The 24,440-nt window shown below is 42.6% G+C and overlaps 1 protein-coding gene across 7 annotated transcripts in view; it reads right to left on the bottom strand.

Annotated features, from left to right (window-relative positions):
• XRN1 (5'-3' exoribonuclease 1) overlaps nucleotides 1-24,440 on the bottom strand; it is a 118,013-nt gene that overhangs the window by 75,343 nt on the left and 18,230 nt on the right. For all 7 annotated transcript variants that reach the window (XR_005778225.1, XM_040428062.1, XM_040428063.1 and 4 more), the window contains exons 2-6: nucleotides 23,650-23,882; nucleotides 5,513-5,610; nucleotides 4,790-4,899; nucleotides 1,703-1,813; nucleotides 541-626 (exon numbers count right to left, since the gene is read on the bottom strand). Coding sequence is in view for 6 of the 7 variants with exons in the window: in XM_040428062.1 (XP_040283996.1) it covers nucleotides 541-626; nucleotides 1,703-1,813; nucleotides 4,790-4,899; nucleotides 5,513-5,610; nucleotides 23,650-23,882 (638 nt within the window). In the remaining variant the exon portion in view is untranslated. The remainder of the gene's footprint in view (nucleotides 1-540; nucleotides 627-1,702; nucleotides 1,814-4,789; nucleotides 4,900-5,512; nucleotides 5,611-23,649; nucleotides 23,883-24,440) is intronic.

Genomic DNA, 24,440 nt, shown 5'->3' with positions numbered 1-24,440 from the left:
TAAGTCATACAAGAACGTCTCGAGTCTGACAAAATGGTAGCAGATCTTATAAAGGGGATCTCCCATTTAACACATATAAGGGGGTCTCGTGTGAGGATTCTCCTCTAGGACAAGTTCACACATGAGTTTATAATCCAACGGGCATCCTCCGCAGCAGATATCTGACACTAGTGAGCCTCACGACGGCCATGTGCCCTAATAGCACATATGGACAGAAGAGGTCTCAATACCGATCTCCTAAACCATATCTGTGTGTGAGAATCCATTGCAAATGCACTGAACTGTTCTAAAGAGAAAGCTTTACAATACAAACACCAGGAACTATATGGATACCAGAAAACATATCCAACACCTTTCATTTTTCAGAGGTCCTTTGGAAACTGAAGATAAAATCTGATTGGCAAGTAAGCCAGTTTTTCTTTCCCCCAGTTTTGATAAATCTCCCCCTATTAGATAAAAGTTTTGCAGAGAATATCTTAGAAAGGCAAAGTTCAGAAGGTAGTGCAGCAGGTACATGTGATGAAAGTTACAATAACCTACCTTTTTTGATTCTTCTTCCCACCAAAGCGTACCTCTTCTCTTAGAAGAGAGAAGTGAACTTCATGGCTTGTTAAACCAAGCATAATCTGCACACAAACAATAGTCCTCATATTACACAGCATTCTAGACCTAGCAGTCCTGACAACAGGGCTCCAGATTCCCCTGAATGAGGTGGTGGTCAGCCATCTACAGCAGTCCCACAGAGAATGAATGGAGCAGCACCGTACACGCTCAACTGCTCCTCCATTCATTTGGTGGAATCAAGAGCCCTGAAATCAAGAGCTCTACCAATCAGATGTGTATCCCCTATTATAGTTGATAGGGAAAGCGTTTGAATCTTGGTGTGCACCCTATAAGAGTAGGCATTGGTCAGTTAAGTATGTTAAAGAAGTCTACAAAATACAAGTGTGCATTCCAGGCTAATCAGATGCACCAAAGGGTCTGATATGGGCTCTGGATCCTCAGACATTTGCCCTGTGGAAGGTATGGGGTTCCGCAGTATTCTCCAAATGCAGGGAATCACTAGAAAGAGAGGAAGCCTGATGGATTACATGGGCAATGCTGCAGGGCAGATGTATTACCACCTGTAGGATCCAGTGGCTATATCAGCCCGGTCTTCAGCAGCTGGACTTGCAGTGATCAGCTTTACTGACAGTATAGGGGCTAAGCTTAGCCACATGCTTATTAAAGGGTAATTCCAATCACAAAGTCAGATTATATCCTAGTGATATGCAACCCTCTAAACAAAGTATCTAGGCCGTCATCTCTCATGGTTTCCCTGCTAGAAAGTATTAGAAAATATAGGAAAATATCAGAACAAACAAGTTCTCCAGGACTGTACCAGCTATCCTTAGGAGATCATCAATATCAGATTGGTGGAGGTCCGACTACCAGCACACCTGCCGGGTCAGCTGCTTAGCAGTAGCTTTATCCACTGTGCCGTAGCCAGGGCTGGGTACTGCAGCACTGCTTCCATTCACTAATGTGACCACCCCCGGCCACTACACAGTGGAGAAATCTGTATATTTCCCATGCCCATTTCCGGCACTGGACCTACAGCAAAACAGGTGGACTCCTGCCTATCTGATATTCATGACCTATCCTAAGGATACGTAATCAGTAGCACAGTCCTGGAGAATCACTTTAACTTACAAGTACTTACCAAATCAGCATCTAACCCATAAAGGCAGTGCCTTGTATTTGGATCATGATCTGGTCTCGTCTTCTCAGATCGTATAAACTCCATTATTTTATGCTCTCCCTCTCCGGGAGTCTGTAAACAGAAAAAAAATAAAAGTATATGACCTCTGAAAGAAAAAAATACTTAGTTGACTCAAATTTAAACAATAAAGCCAATTAGATGTTCCACTTTATGTGTGTTCTGAATTATAATTACTTAATGGAAAACTTAGGTTAAAGAATGATTGATTACTATAAAATAACGAAATAATTAGACCTACCAGTTCAAATACCCTCTTCTCCAGCACTACAACTCCAATCCTCCCCCACCACTGTTGTCATATTGTGCCTATATATCCAATCATTGGCTTTGTGTTACATGACAGGTTCCCACTGAGGTCAGTGCATGGCTGCTGTATACAGGCAAGTCATCGCTGCAGCCATGTAAACAAAGCCTGTCTGGGAGGAGCAAGCAGCAGAACTGGAGCAAAAGGAGGTTGAATAGGCAAATATAACTTGTTTTATTATTTTAACTCCTTCCATGTCATTTAGAAATTTTCCTGTTAAAATTGGACAACCCCTTTAAAGGAGTTGTCCGGGTTCAGAGCTAAACCTGGACATACCCACATTTTCACCCAGGCAGCCTCCTAATATCAGCATCAGAGCATTTCATGCTCCAATGCTCTCCTTTGCCCTGTGCTGAATCACCCAGGGCTAAGGAATTTTGTGGAGTTCCGGTTCCGCCCATCAGTGATGTCACTGGCACTAATGGGCAGGCTTTAGCGCTGCCATAGCCTGCAAAATGGCTAGGGCAGCCCTAAAGCCCGCCCATCAGAGCCAGTAATGCCTCCGCCCAGCAGTGTGTTATAAACAAAAAAAGAAAAAAGGCCTTGCACTGCGCCATACAGCGCAGGGCAAGGGAGATGCTCATAACAGGGGGCTGTGGGTGAAATTCTGGGTATGTCCGGGTTAAGCTCTGATATAACCCCTATAACAGTGCTTAAAGGGAACCTGTCACAATGAACATGATGTTTGATCTGCAGGCAGCATGTTATAAAGCAGGAGGAGCTGAGTAGATTTAAATATAGTTTTGTCCTGGTTCTATTTTGGTTCTGACCCAAATGTCAGTTACTTTGTGACAGCTGTTTCCAATTATTCTATTCTTAGGCAATATTGCAAATCTGTGCGCACAGAGAGAGGAACTGACTCACCACAGACGTTATGAGACAATACTCTGTTTTATTTGAGGAAGTTACATTTTTTTTTATAGTCCCTTTTCAGGGCGTTCTCTAATAAGCTAATAAACATATTTATGATAGGCTTAATGTTAATGTCCAGTATCTCAAGTACACGTACTTAGTTCTGCAGTTCTGCAATTCGCTATATATGGATATAAAAGTGTGCAGATTATATGTTATCCTATTGCATACAAGCTTTATACTCATGTAAGTCATGTGCGTAATGTACTTGTATATAAAAAAAAGCAAGCATATGATTATTTGGTAATTGCAATACTGAAAAGGGGAAGTAGGGGAGAAGAAGGAGGGGGAAAATATTCTGTATAACTTGTATTTTAGTCATTTAAATTCCTCCCCATTCTGGGCTGAAGTCAAGGAGATGGTCCTATCAGTGATTGACAGCCTATCCTCTATGACTGTGTATACAGAGAGAGCTGTTAGTCACAGATAGGACCACCTTCTAGACTTTAAAGCCCGGAATGAGCACAAACATAAATGACGTTTATAATTTTCATTGTGGAAACAGCAAGATGGGACAACAGTCTTAACGTTTTAGGCTACTTTCACACTCTCGTTCGGGGTTCCGCTTGTGAGCTCCGTTTGAAGGCTCTCACAAGCGGCGCCGAACGCATCCGTCCAGCCCCAATGCATTCTGAATGGATGCGGATCCGCTCAGAATGTCTCAGTCTGGCTCCGCTTGGCCTCCGTTGCGCTCAGCAGGCGGACACCCAAACGCAGCTTGCAGCATTCGGGTGTCCGCCTGGCAGTGCGGAGCCAAACAGATCCGTCCAGACTTACAATGTAAGTCAATGGGGACGGATCCGTTTGAAGTTGACACAATATGGTGCGTTGTGAACGGATACCATCGTTTGCATTATAGGAGCGGATCAGTCTGTGCTGACACCAGACGGATCCGCTCCGAACGCAAGTGTGAAAGTAGCCTTATTCTTGAGACTCAAGACAGATTCTCTCTTGATGGCTGCAAACTGATGCACAGACCCTTTGTCGCCCTCTCCATCAGTAACAGCCACCATACGCAGCTTGGAAAGAATATTGTTTTTTTGCATCTAACCTATTTAGTAGATGTTGCAGAATTATATGTAGTCCTAGTACCAGCAACACCAAGTAGACATCAGCACAGGGTATGTGCACCCATCTGCAGCTAGTCGCAATGCATAAGAGATGAAAGCCTGATATTTGTTTCAGGGGACTTTTCAGAATATGCTGCCACATGTGTGCACATGCAGAACAACAATACATGACTTGTGTTCCGCACTTATCAGTTTTCCTCTCTGCAGGTTTCAGTTCTAGTTGTCAGTTTTCCCTAGGCCAGTGGACGGAAACTAGCTGCTATGAAGTCTCCCATACACAGAACATATATACGAGAGGACATTCTTCTCCCATCTATCTGTAGCACTCTGTCAGAAGCAGCATGGAGGATATTATACAGCAGTACAGACAACTGTAGCTGTGAATCCAGCACGGGAGTGAGAAAGAAAACTTACAAAAGCCAGCAGCAGGCAGTGTTTTTCTGTGTCTCTGTATCAGGACCTGAGCTGACTGCCTCCAGCAGCTCACTCCCTCTGCTCTCTCCATAGACGTCTTTGGGCTGTAGCTGTAACCTGATCTCTCAGTAAGCTGCTAACCTGTCTTCACTGAATGGATTTTAATAGTGAATTGAAAATGAATTATCAGGGAAGGAGAAGTAAGTGGAGAAAGAGGCATTTTTCTATAAAAATATAAAATTACTAATTTTTTTTGTTTCATTTTAATGCACACTAAGTACTGCCTCATTTTACTTGACATAAGTGTTTTGGGTGGCACATACTAACCTCATGACCAGACAAGTAGATGGTTACTCCATGCCAGGACTTATCTGTGGATATCTTCATATTTACAAAGTACTTTAGATGCTCGTGGAGGCGAACCATGAACTCCGTGCCTTAATGGGGTGTAAAAAATACAAAGCCCGGTCAATATGGGCTCTGACAATAACATTTCAACACAAATAAAACAGATTTTCCTAAATATTAATCATGCTTATAATAGAGATGAGGCCTATTACTACGGTGTGCACTTTCACTTTGGGTGCAGTCAAGTTTGCTTCCGTTGCTGTTTTTTGGGGGAAAAGTGGACACGCATGAAGGTAGAAAAACCTGTACTGCATCAAAAAGTCTCAAAATATGGCCTCTGATTTTTTCACTCAAATGACCGTATATGTTTTGCGGTGTGTAAATTGCGGATCCATAAAACACAGATACTGGCCATGTGCATTCAGCACTTTGCGAAATGCACACGGCCCTATGATAGAAATGCCTATTCTTGCCCGCGATTGCGGACAATAGGGCATGCTCTATCTTTTTTGCGGAACAGAAGTACGGAAGTGGACAGTAGACTATGTGCTGTCCGCATCTTTTGCGGCCCCATTGAAATGAATGGGTCCGCGCAGAACTGATGCATACACATAGATACGGTCGTGTGAATGAGCCCTTAGGCCACATCACTTTAGACGGCCCAAATTGCATAACAATTGTGGCAGTAAATGTGGCCCTTACCTGGAGTGATACAGTTGGAGTCGAACCTGGCTTCTGTCGGCAGGACTTCACCCTTTTCTACAGCTTTCTTTATCTTTTCTTCTGCCTCTTTTGCAGATCTAGATATAAAACAACCTTTATTCAGGAGACATCTCATGTGCATTGACTCAATCACTGAAATTACGAGCTGGCAGTAAATGTGATTTGCAAGTATATATATATATGACAATCTATCTTCATATATAAATTTATCTCGCAATAATCTTGTTGTGTGAACGTGTATTAACACTAGTAACAGCTGCTACATTAATCATAGAAACATAGAATGTGTCGGCAGATAAGAACCATTTGGCCCATCTAGTCTGCCCAATATACTGAGTACTATGGATAGCCATGGCCCTATCTTATATGAAGGATGGCCTTATGCCTATCCCATGCATGCTTAAACCCCTTCACTGTATTTGCAGCTACCACTTCTGCAGGAAGGCTATTCCATGCATTCACTACTCTCTCAGTAAAGTAATACTTCCTGATATTACTTTTAAACCTTTGCCCCTCTGATTTAAAACTATGTCCTCTTGTAGCAGTTTTTCTTCTTTTAAATATTCTCTTCTCTTTTACCTTGTTGATTCCCTTTATGTATTTAAAAGTTTCTATCATATCCCCCCTGTCTCGTCTTTCTTCCAAGCTATACATGTTAAGGTCCTTTAATCTTTCCTGGTAAGTTTTATCCTGCAATCCATGTACCAGTTTAGTAGCTCTTCTCTGAACTCTCTCCAAAGTATCAATATCCTTCTGGAGATATGGTCTCCAGTACTGAGCACAATACTCCAAATGAGGTCTCACTAGTGCTCTGTAGAGCGGCATGAGCACCTCCCTCTTTCTACTGGTAATGCCTCTCCCTATACACCCAAGCATTCTGCTAGCATTTCCTGCTGCTCTATGACATTGTCTGCCTACCTTTAAGTCTTCTGAAATAATGACCCCTAAATCCCTTTCCTCAGATACTGAGGTTAGGACTGTATCACTGATTTTATATTCTGCTCTTGGGTTTTTACGCCCCAGGTGCATTATCTTGCACTTATCAACATTAAATTTTAGTTGCCAGTTTTTTGACCATTCCTCTAGTTTTCCTAAATCCTTTTCCATTTGGTGTATCCCTCCGGGAACATCAACCCTGTTACAAATCTTTGTGTCATCAGCAAAACACACCTTACCATCAAGGCTTTCTGCAATTTCGCTGATAAAGATATTAAACAATATGGGTCCCAGAACAGATCCTTGAGGTACCCCACTGGTAACAAGACCATGGTCTGAATATACTCCATTAACTACAACCCTCTGTTGTCGGTCCCTCAGCCACTGCCTAATCCATTCAACAATATGGGAGTCCAAGGCCAAAGACTGCAATTTATTGATAAGCCTTCTATGTGGGACAGTATCAAAAGCCTTACTAAAGTCTAGATAAGCGATGTCTACTGCACCTCCGCCATCTATTATTTTAGTCACCCAATCAAAAAAATCAATAAGATTAGTTTGACATGATCTCCCTGAAGTAAACCCATGCTGTTTTTCATCTTTCAATCCATGGGATTTTAGATGTTCCACAATCCTCTCCTTAAGAATGGTTTCCATTAATTTCCCCACTATTGATGTCAGGTTTACTGGCCTATAGTTGCCTGATTCCTCCCTACTACCTTTCTTGTGAATGGGCACAACATTTGCTAATTTCCAATCTTCTGGGATGACTCCTGTTGCCAGTGTTTGGTTAAATAAATCTGTTAATGGTTTTGCTAGTTCACCGCTGAGCTCTTTTAATAGCTTTGGGTGTATCCCATCAGGCCCCTGTGACTTATTTGTATTAATTTTAGACAGCTGACTTAGAACCTCTTCCTCTGTAAAGACACATGCATCAACAGATTCATTGGTCTTCTTTCCTAACTGAGGTCCTTTTCCTTCATTTTCCTTTGTAAAAACTGAACAGAAGTATTCATTGAGTCAGCTAGTTCTTTATCTTCTTCCATATACCTTCCTTCTTTTGTTTTTAATTTGGTAATTCCTTGTTTTAGTTTCCCTTTTTCATTTATGTATATTTAGAATGCCTTATCGCCTTTTTCCCTGACTGAGCTAATTTCTCTTCTGCCTGTGCTTTACAAGCTCTTATAACTTGTTTGGCCTCTCTCTGTCTAATCTTATACATTTGCCTGTCATCCTCGTTTTTTGTTTTTTTTATAATTCCTAAATGCTATCTTTTTGTTTTTAATGATTTTGGCCACTTCTGCTGAGTACCACAGTGGTCTCTTCCTTTTTTTGCTTTTACTGACAAGCCTAATGCAATTTTCTGTTGCCTTCAATAGTGCCACCAAATGATGGCAAATGGTGGCCACATCAGATACTGACTGGTTTTCTGACACCCCCCCAGTAAGGCAAAACTGTGCACATTTCAGAGTTGTCTTTTATTGTGGGCAGTCAGCTAGTTCTTCATCACTGCTATTTTGCCCCCCTTACACACTATGGACGCCATTGGCGGCAATATTTTTTATCATCATAACTTTTTGCTAATTTTGGGCTAAAAATCATATTTACGATTGCTCTTTATTAAAAGTTTTCAATAGTTCTTCCTCTATAGCTGTTTCAGTTTATCTTCAGACTACTGAGGACTCTCTGCCTCATGCTGAATCAATCAGGGAGCGGCTCTGAACCAAACTGTGTGAATTCACCTGCCACAACAAGGCAGGCTCAAACAGATGGAGAGCTACACTAAGAGTATGTTCACACAGTGAAAATGTTAGGAAAAATAAAATAAAAATTGGACGTGTTTGCAGTGTGATCTGTGGCTGAGCCTACGATTCCATGGATATGTAGTTTGTTAGAGTGTAGATCCGACCGCATATTAGGGCCCATTCACACGTCCGTATGTGTTTTGCGGATCCGCAAGACATGGACACCGGCAATGTGTGTTCCGCATTTTGCGGACCGCACATCGCTGCCACTCTCATAGAAAATGCCTTTTCTTGTCCGTAATTGTGGACAATAGGACATATTCCATTTATTTGTGGAACGGAAGTGCGGATCCGCAAATGCGAACAGCACATTCCAGCCCTATTGAAAATGAATGGGTCCGTACCTGTTCCGCAAAATTGCGGAATGGATGCGGACCCATTTTGCGGACGTGTGAATGGACCCTTAGCCTGATTCAGTTGGGCTAATCCGCCTGTAGCTACTAGTCTGCGCTGAAATAATCTGCAGCTGTACGAATGGCAACATGAATTTCCCTTGATTTTCTGTGGTTTTAGGCACCTCAGATCTGACAGTTGATCACTGTAAAGTGCCCCTTGCCTGCTATTTTACTGCCATTTGTGCTTATTTATAACATGGCTTCAAAAAAGCGCCACTGTACTACAAAAGTGTGTTTGGACCAGTTGAGTGACAGCGACAGTGACACAGAGGTGTTCGCAGAACTGAGCGATAGTGAGTCGGTGATTTGTCATCTGACACTGATCTGGAAAGTGACAACGGCGATGATCCTGCACCTGACCAAATTTCCATGCAAAAAATTGTACCACTTTTGGTACAAAATTCATGACAATCATACCGCCAGGGAGGTTAATGAGTACGTCGAAACTGGAATGTAATTACGAATCCATGTCAACCTACCCTATCAGACTTACCTCTCTAGGGCCTAGGCATACAGAATGACCTAAGGACAGGTAGGAAACAGCTTTCCTCTATTTCAACTAAAACCAGCGATGAACAGGTAGGAAAAATCACTGGCTCCATTTTACACTGAACAAAAATATAAAAGCAACACTTTCAGTTTTGCTCCCATTTTGCAAGAGCTGAACTCAAAGATCTGAAACATTTTCTACATACACAAAAGACCCATTACTCTCAAATATTGTTCACAAATCTAAGGCTACATGCACACGACCGTATGTGTTTTGCGGTCCGCAAATTGAGGATTCGCCAAAAAAAAAGACTGACATTCCGTATGGCATCCGTTGTTTTTTTTTTTTTTTTTTTTGCGGATCCATTGAAATAATGCCTATCCTTATCCGCAATAGAGTTGATCAGGTTGTTGATTGTGGCCTGTGGAATGTTGGTCCACTCCTCTTCAATAGCTGTGCGAAGTTGCAGAATATTGTCAGGAACTGGAACACGCCATCGTATACGCCGATCCAGAGCATCCCAAACATCACTAATCTGGGGCAGATAAGGGTAAGTTCCCTTCTGCAGCAGGTATCTCTGGGCGTCTGTCCTGGTAGAGAACTAGAGCTACTGTACCCAGCGTAGCCGACACCGCCAGCTGGATCCCTATTCACTATCATAGGATCTGATGCATGCAGCAGTATTTTTCTTGCAGAATGTTGCAGTTTACGCTGAAAACACATCAGTTCCCATTATAGTGAAGCGGGATCCGGCAGTACATGGCGGTGTCCGGCTATGCCATATATGATAACTCTGGTACCTGCTGCAGATGTGAACCTACGCTCAGAACAGCTTTCAGGCACGAGGCCCTGTGTCATTCCCCAGACATTATAAACGTGCGTATGATATAGGTCTGCTCCCACCTTGTCAACCTGCCATATAAGATTTTACCAACGCCTTCCAGACATCAGCACGAGGTATATAGCATGGACTGATTGATGCACTGCATAGACAAAGAGGCGTACAGTGACATTTTAAAAGCTATAAGGCTACTTTCACACTAGCGTTTTGACTTTCCGTATGAGAGATCAGTCATGGGCTCTCACAAGCGGTCCAAAACGGATCAGTTTTGCCCTAATGCATTCTGAATAAAAAAGGATCGGCTCAGAATGCATTAATTTGCCACCGATCTGTCTCCATTCCGCTTTGGAGGCGGACACCAAAACGCTGCCTGCAGCGTTTTACTGACCGCCTGACGAAGAGGAGCCAAACTGATCCGTCCTGACACACAATGTAAGTCAATGGAGCCGGATCTTCTCTGACACAACTTGGCACAATAGAAAACAGATCCGTCCTCCATTGACTTTCAATGATGTTCAAGATGGATCCGTCCTGGCTATAGAAGACATAATACAACCGGATTTGTTCATGACAGATGCATGCGGTGTATTATTGTAACGGAAGCGTTTTTGCAGATCCATGAAGGATCCGCAAAAAACGCTAATTTGAATGTAGCCTAAGTTGTAATGCCGGGGGTTTGATATAGTAACGCAACAGAAGTAGGATTTCCTGCTATGAGCAGCTTTCCGTTAGATCTCTATGAATAAGTAAAGGGAGAATTTGCTGCCGCTTCATGAATAAGGCAGATCAGCGTGGAAGAGATTTTCACATTTTGTTACTTCTCCCAGTGGCGCCAGGACATGCATTATGTAAGGGATGTGTGACTGCAGAAAGGAAACAGAGCATGGAGGTTTTCTAGATGTTCAGAAGGCAAAACGCTGCCAGAAAATAGGAATAATGTATGCAGAGTGAGAAGTGGCACATGGCGCTGGACTAGGGCTGGGATTTATAAAGTGGATGATCTATTACTATAATCCACTTCTGATTGCCATCATCCGTGGATAATATGCAGATCACTGCAGGAGGGAAAGTGACGTACACTCACCGACAGAAAAAAATAACGCACCCAGATAAAAGATTGCTGCAAAACTCGGCCTGCAGTCATATCTCGGGATTACAGGCGGGGCCCGATTAGACATGGAGTCTTGAAAGTACGTGTCTTGGAACACATTAGAAAGATAGAAGTGGCCTCAAATGTTAGGTTTTTTTTAAAAATCAGGAAGCATTTTTATTAAAATAAAGATTTTTTTTTTACATTTTCTCATAACAATAAAACTATTATTTCAAACAAGAAGTACAGTGGTCCCTCAGGATACAATGATCTTTTCAGACCCATCGTAAGTGGAAACCAGACTCAACACACAATGCCTCAGCCTCAGATCCAACCAATCCAGGCCACTTCTCTGGTTCATAGAAACATAGAATGTGTCGGCAGATAAGAACCATTTGGCCCATCTAGTCTGCCCAATATACTGAGTACTATGAATAGTCCCTGGCCCTATCTTATATGAAGGATGGCCTTATGCCTATCCCATGCATGCTTAAACTCCTTCATTGTATTTGCAGCTGCCACTTCTGCAGGAAGGCTATTCCATGCATCCACTACTCTCTCAGTAAAGTAATACCTCCTTATATTACTTTTAAACCTTTGCCCCTCTAATTTAAAACTATGTCCTCGTGTAGCAGTTTTTCTTCTTTTAAATATTCTCTCCTCTTTTACCTTGTTGGTTCCCTTTATGTATTTAAAAGTTTCTATCATCTCCCCTCTGTCTCATCTTTCTTCCAAGCTATACATGTTAAGGTCCTTTAGTCTTTCCTGGTAAGTTTTATCCTGCAATCCATGTACCAGTTTAGTAGCTCTTCTCTGAACTCTCTCCAAAGTATCAATATCCTTCTGGAGATATGGCCTCCAGTACTGAGCACAATACTCCAAATGAGGTCTCACTAGCGCTCTGTAGAGCGGCATGAGCACCTCCCTCTTTCTACTGGTAATGCCTCTCCCTATACACCCAAGCATTCTGCTAGCATTTCCTGCTGCTCTATGACATTGTCTGCCTACCTTTAAGTCTTCTGAAATAATGACCCCTAAATCCCTTTCCTCAGATACTGAGGTTAGGACTGTATCACTGATTTTATATTCTGCTCTTGGGTTTTTACGTCCCAGGTGCATCATCTTGCACTTATCAACATTAAATTTTAGTTGCCATATTTTTGACCATTCCTCTAGTTTTTCTAAGTCCTTTTCCATTTGGTGTATCCCTCCGGGAACATCAACCCTGTTACAAATCTTTGTGTCATCAGCAAAAAGACACACCTTACCATCGAGGCCTTCTGCAATTTCGCTGATAAAGATATTAAACAATATGGGTCCCAGAACAGATCCCTGAGGTACCCCACTGGTAACAAGACCTTGGTCTGAATATACTCCATTGACTACAACCCTCTGTTGCCCGTCCCTCAGCCACTGCCTAATCCATTCAACAATATGGGAGTCCAAGCCCAAAGACTGCAATTTATTGATAGGCCTACTGTGTGGGACAGTATAAAAAGCCTTACTGAAGTCTAGATAAGCGATGTCTACTGCACCTCCGCCATCTATTGTTTTAGTCACCCAATCAAAAAAATTTATAAGATTAGTTTGACATGATCTCCCTGAAGTTAACCCATGCTGTTTTTCATCTTTCAATCCATGGGATTTTAGATGTTCCTCAATCCTCTCCTTAAGTATGGTTTCCATTAATTTCCCCACTATTGATGTCAGGCTTACTGGCCTATAGTTGCCCGATTCCTCCCTACTACCTTTCTTGTGAATCGGCACAACATTTGCTAATTTCCAATCTTCTGGGATGACTCCTGTTGCCAGTGATTGGTTAAATAAATCTGTTAATGGTTTTGCTAGTTCACCGCTGAGCACTTTTAATAGCTTTGGGTGTATCCCATCAGGCCCCTGTGACTCATTTGTATTGATTTTAGACAGCTGACTTAGGACCTCTTCCTCTGTAAAGACACATGCATCAAAAGATTCATTAGTCTTCTTTCCTAACTGAGGTCCATTTCCTTCATTTTCCTTCGTAAAGACTAAACAGAAGTATTCATTGAGGCAGTCAGCTAGTTCTTTATCTTCTTCCATATACCTTCCTTCTTTTGTTTTTAATTTTGTAATTCCTTGTTTTAGTTTCCTTTTTTCATTTATGTATCTGAAGAATGCCTTATCGCCTTTTTTCCCTGACTGAGCTAATTTCTCTTCTGCCTGTGCTTTAGAAGCTCTTATAACTTGTTTGGCCTCTCTCTGCCTAATCTTGTAAATTAGCCTGTCATCCTCGTTTTTTTTTTTTTATAATTCCTAAATGCTATCTTTTTGTTTTTAATGATTTTGGCCACTTCTGCTGAGTACCACAGTGGTCTTTTCTTTTTTTTGCTTTTACTGACAAGCCTAATGCAATTTTCTGTTGCCTTCAATAGTGCCTCTTTTAAGTAGTCCCATTTCTCCTGGACTCCAATGAAACTGTTCCAATCTGATAGGGACTCGTATACCACTAATCTAATTAGTTGCTGAGCAGCTATTCCTGACTGTTAGGCCTTTTGTACATGACCGTATAGCTTTTTCAGTATTTGACTGTCCGCAAAAAATACAGATGACGTCCGTGTGCATTTTGTTTTTTGCAGAACGGAACAGCTGGCCCCTGATAGAACAGTACTATCCTTGTCCGTTATGCGGACAATAATAGGACATGCTCTATCTTTGAACGGAACGGAAAAACAAATACGGAAACGGAATGCATACGGAGTACCTTCCGTTTTTTTTTTTTTGCGGACCCATTGAAATGAATGGTTCCATATATGGACCGTATACGAAACGCAAAGAACTGAACGTAAATGGAAAAAAAAAATAAACGTGTGTGTGCGCAAGAGGCCTTATATGTAAGGACTTGTGTTATCTGTCTTCGTTATCTGCTAATTTTTCTGAAATCTTCATTTTCCCTTATCTTGGATGATATTTTGGGGCTTTGGAACCAATTACTCAAGTTACAATGGTCGTCCTGGAACCTTGTAACTTGAGGGACCGCTGTATTGCGCATATTGTACTTAATTTCTCAGCGCCATATGTAGTAATATCAATTTACATATAACCTTACAGAATCTAATACCCCAACAACCCTGCAGAGAGACAAACCCATTGACCCCCCAATTCCAATGCAAATCCCGGTATATGAAGCAGATTCCGGTGATGCAGTGCAGGGACAAATGGAGAAATATCCGGCAAGGCTATGGTGTTGAGCAAAAATAAAAAATAAAATAAAAAGGGGGTACCCTCTGGAAACAAAAAAAAAAACATTAAAAAGGGACTTCCCTTCACATATTCCAACTAACCCGTCAAACACCAAAACCTGACAGACCCTTTGTTCCAAACATAATTATTAAGCCATATGTCCTAAGGCGGTAAGTTGTACTCTGAAAATGCCAATCCTTGTACTGTTAACCATCCTTGCCATATGAAAGTAAATTTAGCTGGGCATTTCCTTTTCAAGTATACCCCTTTTTTTCCGCTTAGTAGGTGGAGTATGTGGTATCCAGTACTTGGCCATTAGTATTCTGGCTTGGAATAGCATTCTGCAAATGCCTAACGACACCTTGTCATCATTTCCTAGGGGGTCCATGAGGCCTAGTACACACACCCTAGGGCAGTGATGGCGAACCTTTTGCAGACCCAGTCCCCAAACTGCAACCGAAAACCCATTTATTTTAAATAGCAAAGTGCCAACACAGCAATTTAACCTGACTACTACAGTCCAATATAGTGTATCTTCCATGTACCTCATCATTTAGCTATAAAAGCCTGCCGACATTCAGTGCACTGCCTGTGCCATTCATAGGGCGCCCTGCAGTGATGAATGGCAGGTAAAGTTTAAGGCATACTGGTACACCATAGACTTTTTCCAGGGTGCGGGTGTCCACAGAGAGGGCTCTAAATGCCACCTCTGGCACCTGTGCCATAGGTTCGCCACAACTGCCCTACGGTCACTTGCTAATTGTATTGGCGTTGTCCGAGTTATAATCCCCAAAACCCCCTGCCAGTAAGCTCCAAGTGCAGAGCACTCTCATAACATATGCATCAGAGAGACAATCTCGACTCCGCAGCGGGGACATTCGGTTCGAAGACCTATTGTATAAAGGAATAAAGGTGTTTTATGCACCCTATGTACTAAAAGCAACTGGGACATTCTCTCAGCTTCACTAAGTGTTAGGTTAGGAGTTAGGGCTAGAATATTGTCCCATTGCTCCTGAGAAATATATTACCAACTTCTTGTTCCCATTTATCCTTGACCGGTGGGGGCCCTGGGGGGGTACACTTATTGAGTAAATGTTTATAGACCATTGATATGAACCCCTTAGCTCTACCTCCATGTAGAACTTGTTGTAGAATAGGAGGAGATAATGATATTTCCAAACCATCTTTAAATTGTGCCTGAAATTCATGGTCCTCGAATTTTCTTGAAAAGAATCTGGACGGGTTACAATCAATTCCCAGTCATTTCCGTAAGTACCATGCATGCGATCCTAGAGGCTTGAGTGTAAGAGCCATTGACAGGGTCAGGTTGGAATCCAGGAGTGGTGATGTGAAATCGGCCGTTTTACAAAAGGAGACAAAATGGATATTTATGTTGGACACCATGCCTCTTAGTGGCTTAAATGAATCCAATAGCTTTAAACCATTTTTGTAAATGGTGTGAATTTTAATTTCAGGGTATATTTTCTTGTTTTTAAAGAGGTTCTCTGGGAATTAAGAAAATGAAAATACTTAAATACTATATTATAAATATATTCCCAAATACCTTTCATTAGATATAATGGCTCGTTTTGTCTAGGAAGCAATCATTAGGAGAAACAAAATGGCCGCTGTCCTATTAGTACACCAAAAACCTGTCTTAATCACGCAGGAGGACAAGTTACTTCACAACACTGAGCTAAAGAGCAGCCTCATGCTCCTCTCTGATCTACTTCTCAGGGATTATGATCCTGAATACAGTTTAAGATTAGCTTCAGCTGAACCTCTGTAGGAATGGAGTTCATGAGGATGGTGGAGATGTGAGTAATGAGCAGCAGCACTTGTAGGAGTTCTCCATTACCATGTATGCGGTCTGTCCTGTCCATCCTCTCTGTACATTATGTCTCCTAATGAGCTCATTTCCTTCAGAGATTCAGCTGAAAATCGTATCAGCTGTATTCAGGATCATAATCCCTGACAAGCAGAACAGAGGAGGAGGATGAGGCAGATCTTTAGCTCAGTGTTATGAGTAATTTGTCCTTCTGTGTTACTACAGTAGGGCAGGTTGTGTACTAATAAGACGGCAGCCATTTTATTTCTCCTGATGATCGCTCCCTAGACAAAACAAACCAATTTAGCTAATGAAAGGTATTTGGGAATATATTTATAATAAAGTAATCACAGAAAGTGAGAAAAAAAAAAAAAGAGCGCAGCCGGCACTGCTGCATGTGTCTATGTAGTCACTGGAGCACTTAAAACACTGGGATCCCGAACCTTCACGGTGGTGCTCTATCGGTGATATAGTAATAATAATGATAGCATGAGAAAGAAAGCACTGCGGCACTCACCACTAGTCACAAAGTTGCTGTTTGCAGTTTATTTCTTGGTACACATAGTGGACGCGGACAGAACACAGGTGAATGGATATACAGCTGTTTCGCGTTGTGTTGCGCTTTGACACAGGAGGCTTGACAAAGCGCAACACAGCGCAAAACAGCTGTATATCCATTCACCTGTGTTCTGTCCGTGTCCACTATGTGTACCAAGAAAAACTGCAAACAGCAACTTTGTGACCAGTGGCGAGTGCCGCGGTGCTTTTTCTCTTATGCTATTATAAATAAAGTAATATTTAGTTATTTTCATTTTCTTAATTCCCAGAGAACTCCTTTAATGTAACTTTTCTGTAAACAATCCTACAGTATTGTCTGTGTCCTTTCTTCTTTTCTGATGGGGTGTGAATGGTGTCTGATGGATGAAAGAAAGCATCGGTGGAAGAGATTTGACCTATCTTACATGGGACTATAAAAGAAAAAATAAAAGCAAATAATGGAGGAGACCAACATGGAAGAAAGATCTCATAGATTGGTTTTTATAGTATTTATGAGATACTATTAGTGTTGATCGAGCACCAAAGTGCTCAGGTGCTAGAGTAGAACACCTCGTGATGCTCGGGTGCTCTACCGAGCACAATGGAAGTCAATGGGAGAACCCGAGCATTGAACCAGGCACCCCCTGCTCTGAAGAGGGGAGGGTGTCTGGTTCACAGGAAAAAGGTCAGAAATTGATGGAAACACCACCGAAATGGTTCAGAAACAGCATGGGGAGGATGTCTGGATGCATCTTGGACTCCCAGGTCGCTGCTGGGAACGATGTTGTCCGAGTAGTACCCCACTTTTACAGACCGACAATAATACGCACCAAACCAAAGATAAAATCAATTTTAGAGGAAAAATTGTTAGGAAACATTCTTTCCTATATATTTACTTGTATATAAAGTGCTGCCAAAAACTACAAGGAAGAGGCACTCCGATACAACCTGTATATCACATAATGGAGGGCCTCATTCACATTGTGGTACAATTGTTCAGGTAGTGGGTCTCCTACACTCATAAAGCCTATGCACTAAGTGAAAGGGCTGCCAAAAATTTGAAGGAACCGGCACTACAATACACCCTTTATTACACATAAAGGAGGGCATCATACACCCTTGAAAAATTATGATTGATGGCCTGCTGGTGACCCTCAAAAACATTAGGGGCGAGGGCCTGCTGCTGACCATCTAAAACATTATGGGCGAGGGCCTGCTGCTGATGTGACCATCTAAAACATTAGGAGCGAGGGCAGCCTAATAAGCATGTTGATAAGATGGAGGAGGAGGAGGACGAGAAAAAGAAGATTGAACCATATACCCTTTTTTGTGGTGGAAGGGGTGCATGGGAATACAGTGTATTCAGTACACCATTAAAGCCACATATAAAGTGCCTTTGTTCATCAGCTTTCCTCTGGTGGAGAAGACAAGTCAGGGGCAATCCAGGCCTTGTTCATTTTGATAAGAGTCAACTGGTCAGCATTTTCAGTTGACAGGCAGATGCGCTTATCAGTTATTATGCCCCCAGCAGCACTAAATACCCGCTCTGACAAAACGCTGGCGGCAGGGCAGGCCAGCACCTCCAAGGTGTAGAGTGCTAGTTCGTGCCAAGTGTCCTGCTTGGACACCCAATAGCTGTAAGGCACAGAGGGATCATTGAGGACGCAGACACGGTCTGCTACGTACTCTTTCACCATCTTCCAAAATGTTTTCCTCCTTGTGACAGTAGGCCGCACATCAGGGTGAGGGTGCTGGCGGGGTGTCATAAAAAACTGTCCCAGGCCTTGGAGAGTGTTGCTCTGCCTCTGTTGGAACTGCTGTGTGTTCCCCTTGTCTCCCCTCCTCGGTTGCCTAAGGAACTACGTACTCTGCCACCAGCGTTGTCAGCTGAACATTTTTGGAGACATTTTTCCACAAGGACCTTCTGGTATTGCACCATTTTGCTTGTCCAAGTATAACGAGTCACTTATTATAATATAAGGCACCGAAATCAAAGGGGCCAACAGCACACGCCCCTTTGGCATCAGTGGGGGCCGCCCTATAAAAGGTAATTAGTATTGTGAATCAGCCGACACTCGACCTTGTGTATGCGCTGCAGGGGGAAGGAGCGAAACTCCACGTCTAATTCAAAAGGAAATCCCAGCAGTCGTCAATTGTGAATAAAGGATATTCGTTTTTATTTAGTCATAATAGTATATCTTATGACGCGTTTCGGCTATAACAGCCTTCATTAACAAAGGTTACATACAAGTGTTCAATACTATCTTTTCCCTGTCTCCACTGTTTCCAATGTTCCAATATTATCAAGGGCACAGAGTTTTCTCATCCACACACGGGACAAGCATTTAAAGCCAGGGGCTTTTTTACATGTGAATCAACTAATGTTATCTATATGATAAAATGCCCTTGTGGTTTAGCCTACATAGGTGAAACCATACAGGCGGTTAGGGATAGGATAGGGAATCATAAGTCCACAATTAGAACAAAAAATGTATTGTTACCATTACCTTATCATTTTGATAAATGTGGACACACAATATCACAATTGAGGTTCCAGGTTTTAGAACAGATCAAGAGACCTAGGAGAGGTGGCGACATTAAAAAAACTCCCTTTACGGAGAGAAGCTTACTGGATTCACACTTTAGATACTATTCAAACCTCTAGGTTGTAAGGCGATTATGAAGTCATGCGCTTAGGATTTTTTGTTTCGATCACTGATTCTTATTATTGTATTATATCATTTTATAGACATCTTCTCGTTAATGCTGCGGATGGATACGGCATCCTCATCTATTTGAAAAAAAAAATTGTTCACTTGTTTGACGATTCAGCGAATAATTCAGGCTTTGTGTTTCTTGATTTGCACATAGTGAAACTAAGCTGTTAATTGGTGCAATCTCAGCTGCTTTTGATTTGGGAGTTTGACGTCACCAGTGAATCACCTGTATACCTGCTATATAAGATGGCATTAAACACTTGTATGTAACCTTTGTTGATGAAGGCTGTTATAGCCGAAACGCGTCATAAGACATACTATTATGACTGAATAAAAACTAATGCCCTAAAGGTAAGACCATAATTAGACTAGGGGTAAACTGATGAAAGGTCCTCTTTAAGAGCATATTTACATGACAGATGTAGAGTCGTATAAACCAGGGATGCCCAACCTGCGGCCCTCCAGCTGTTGCAAAACTACAACTCCCAGCATGCTCGGACAGCCTACAGCAGGGCATGGTGGGAGTTGTAGTTTTACAACAGCTGGAGAGCCGCAGGTTGAGCATCCCTGGTATAAACTACTGCGTGGATTCCTACGTGTGACAATTCTGTCATGTGAACTTGCCCTAAGGACACACCGGAGTGGGCACTTGAGACCTTTGAACGCAGGAACCTTGGAGGGAGTGGTTGTGTTAGTTTATCCCGATACATCTGACTCAGAGCATGAGCTGTGTACATAGAGACCAATCTTCTCAGCTTACAAGGGCAGGACCTGTCCCCTCTCCTGACATCATGTCTCGCATTCCCCATGTAATAACAGTTCTGGAGCATCTATTCTTATGGCTCTATGTTGTATAAAGCATTTATTTTTTCTGCTAGAAGTTATAAATGAATTACTAGCAGTTGGCAATAAAAGTCCAGATGAGGCATCATGCACACGGCCGTGTTCCGCGGTAACCCGGCCGGGATTCCTTCTGACAGCAGGAGCGCACGGCGTCATTGGTTGCTATGACGCCGTGCGCTTCATGCCACCGCTGCTGTACAGGGATACACTGGTATAGATAATACGAGTGTATCACTGTACAGCAGCATGAAGCGCACGGCGTCATAGCAACCAATGACGCCGTGCACTCCTGCTGTCAGAAGGAATCCCGGCCGGGTTACCACGGACCGCTCTCGGCCGCAGAACACGGCCGTGTGCATGAGGCCTGAGTGTTACCAGTTGGGGGTGTGACACTATCCAATCACTGCTGCCAGTGTCAGACTGTGCAGGCACACCTCAAACTGGTAACATTCATTGCAAGCTGCTAGTAAACCACTCAGACCTTCCAGAATAAATAATAAGGGAACACAAGCACACAGAGTCCTAAAAATAGATGTTCCATCAGACTTACTGCACAATTATCAGGCAGGTGCCTGCATGGACAGCGCGGTGGGCCGGCACAAAACGGTGCATGCTTGTCCTGTAGTAAATGAACTACTACAGGACTTAACCAATGCCAACTTGTTGTGGAGAGCAGTACAATTTGGGAGGCAAACACAGAAATGTAACATTAGATATTTATTTGTATGCCCTATACATTATGATATGAACCTAATAGTAGGAATCCCCCTTTATTTTTTTTTACACGGCTGATTGCTTTAAAAAGAAGAATATGTCATGAAAGCACAGGCCGCCATAATAATGCAGCATGCACTTCCATGACATGGGAGTCTCCGCTGAGATCAGGGACGGATGTCCGGAGATTTGGACATTTTCATGCCATGTATACAAATATTGAACGATTAGTGGGAGCCCCAGCAGTCAGACATCTCGACATTATCCAGTGGATAGGGGAAAAGTGGTTTTTGAGGGATAAACCCTTTAAAAAGGTTGTGTCACCTCAAACATTGGAGGTATTTCCTAGAGACATGCTACCAATGTCAGATAGCCGTGGGTCCCGCCTCTGGCACCCGCTCCTATCTAGAGAACAGAACCCCTGAAGTGAGGCACCATGCGCTCCACTCATTTTTGTGGGAGTGCCCAAAATAGACGAGCGAGCACTCTTGGATATTTTTGGAGGTCCCAAAGAAACGAATGGAGAGTGCACGGCGCATGCGCAGCACCCACTCCATCCACCTCTATGCGACTGCTGGAAATAGCTGAGTGAGTGTTTGGCTATTTATGGACCTCCCGTAAAAATGAATGGAGGACTGCTGCATATGCACGGCTGCTCTCCAATCACTTCGAGGGTCCCATTATGGAGATGGGAGGGGGTGCCAGAAATGGGACACACCTCTTAGCGATATGCCAGCAATGACTGAGGTGAGACAATCTCTATCAATCTTCCGGTTTTTACACTTGTCCCAATCGTTTGGAAAAGAAACCCTTATAAAGGCCCTGTGTAAACAAGCCCTATGTTACTTCTAGCATTGGAAGTGCAGCTATGGGTTACAACACAGACTGTAACCAAGCAAAGGATGCTGCACCATTCATAATCATAACAGGGAAGGTTACTAAATGACCGGACCAATGGACTGTTGAAGGCCAAAACTTGCATCACACGTTGTACATTATGGGGGGACATTTATCAAACCAGATACGTCAGGGTTTTGGTGTAAAAATGTTGCACGACATGACAATTGCTGTGTTTTATGCAACATTTAGGAGACACGTCACTTTTCATAGTGGTTATGTAGAAAGGCAGAAAAGTGGGATGAGACCTGGATTAGGGCGCATTTACTGTCTGCGACACTTGGAAGGTCGCAGAAAAGTTGCATCCTACGCCAGGCAGCCCCCTGATGTATTTTGGTGTAATCATACACAATGCACTTACACCAAATATGTACATGAGAACTGGGCACCATTTCATAAACTTCAAAATCAGACATAAAAGTCACATGAAAACTATCTCAAATGATAAAGTCCCCCAAAATGTATATATGCTAGTCTCAATCTCAAATTCTACAAGTAAGTGCCATCATTTTAAGCAAGCAACTTCAGGATTGGTCATCCCAATATCTGATTGGTGGGGGTCTGACTCCCGGGACCACCGCCGATGAGCTGGTTGAAGGGGTTGCGAAGTGCACAAAAGTACTGCGTCCTTTTCAGTTTTTACCTGCAAGCAATCTAATTTGTAGCATTGGTGCAGGGTAATTACAGCTGCATCGCCCATTCAAGTGAAGGGGATGAAATGCTGTAATTACACTGCAGCACCACTACAAAGTGCACGGCATGCAGGTAACCAATGAAGAGGATGCAGCACTCATGTGAGCATCACGGCCCCTTCAAACAGCTGATCGGCGGGGGTATCGGGAGTCAGACCCCCACCAATAAGATCTTTATGACTTTATAAATGCTCCACCTTTTGTGGAACATTTATAATCAGGAGTAGTGAGAAGACAAGGTTTTGCTATGCCAGGTTTTACTTTTGTAGGTGCCCAGGAGGCGGAGCTTCACACTACTTCATAGCCCCTTCCCTCTGCTCTGCGTGACAGAAGAACTGATCTCCTGGTTGGATGTTACAGCTGTCACTAAGAGCTGTGAAGAAGCTCAATGGATAGAGAGAGAGCACTTCACAGTTAAGCCCCTACGAGTGAGCACTTGCAGGAGAAGAATAAATGTTCATATTCACACTACTCCTGATAATAAAAGCTCCACAAATCTTATGTTTGTCCTGCTCTCCCCACCCCTTACCTAGTGCGGGCAATAATTTAAGATGGTCAAAACTACAGATTCTCTTTAAACACAAGCAATCTATCAGCAGCTATCTATCATTCTTTACAGTTAGGGTCCATTCACACGTCCGTAAGTGTTTTGCGGATCCACAAAACACGGACACCGGCAATGTGCATTCCGCAATTTGTGGACCGCACATAGCCGTCACTATAATAGAAAATGCCTAATCTTGTCTGCAATTGCGGACAAGAATAGGACACGTTCTATTTTTTGCGGAAACGGAAGCACGATGCGGAAGTGCGGATCCGTAAATGCGGACAGCACATTCCAGCCCCATTGAAAATGAATGGGTCTGCACCCGTTCCGCAAAATTGCAGAACGGATGTGGACCCATTTTGAATGGACCCTTACAGCTCAACTCTGGAGAAAAGAAATCAGGTAGGAAAGATCACAGATGAGTTGCAGCCTGACGACTGCGAGGAATCCAACACTGTCTGAATCCTTGACAGGTTTTTAAAATACGTTTAGAATGTAAGAAGATGGAGGAAATTGGCTACAATTGTAACACATAGCTTAGTAAAAGGAGAATTAAAATAATCACCTAAAACGTCTCCCTCGCTGCTGGTTCATCTTTGCCCTAGGAGCGACACCATCAACGGCCATAAAAAAGACTTTTCTTGGCTTGATAATACGGAACAGAACCTCTAAATAATGAAATATATCAGCAAAAATCTTATCTTCTGTGATTCGAAAGTGCACATCCTCGTCATTTGGGTGGGAGCACTGGTGGATGATTCCATTCATGTCCAAGTACAGATTGTCAAATTCTGGGATCTATGGGGGAAAAAAAGGTTTTGTGATATTCAGCAATACCAAGAGATGCTAAGATGAAACAAAAACACACAAACCTAGACCGCAATATAATATGTGACGCACGGGTCCCACAGGGCTGTTTTCCTATTAATTAATAAAAAATTTGTGGTTTCAAAAAAATAATAAATAAATAAATAAAAAGCGTATAAAGTAGGAAAAGCAATGGACTGAATGAGTGGTTTGAAAAGTTGTTGCTGGGGATCTGATGGACGTGTGTCAGGATTATCCTACCAGGTGATGATGGCCGAGATAGGAGCGTCAATGCTGCCTAGATCTCTACAATGTAAAGTCCACATTTACAGACTGTCCAATAGGATTTCTCCGCCACAATCCACCAAGGTAAATGACAGCGGTTACTTCTTTCACTTATCGCTGAACTTTCCTGCAGTTGAAGAGGTCAATTATTCTTACCAACGCTTGGAAACTAAATTGCAGCAATAATTGGCCTGTCTATACCTAACAAAATATACGGTACCTATGACATACCTCAGAGTACATCTCCCCAATAACTGAAAGTAA

This window comes from Bufo bufo, chromosome 4 (assembly GCF_905171765.1).
Source record: "Bufo bufo chromosome 4, aBufBuf1.1, whole genome shotgun sequence".
NCBI classification, from domain to species: domain Eukaryota; kingdom Metazoa; phylum Chordata; class Amphibia; order Anura; family Bufonidae; genus Bufo; species Bufo bufo.
Note: the sequence above shows the minus strand (reverse complement) of the source record. Positions and strands in the feature narration are given on the sequence as shown.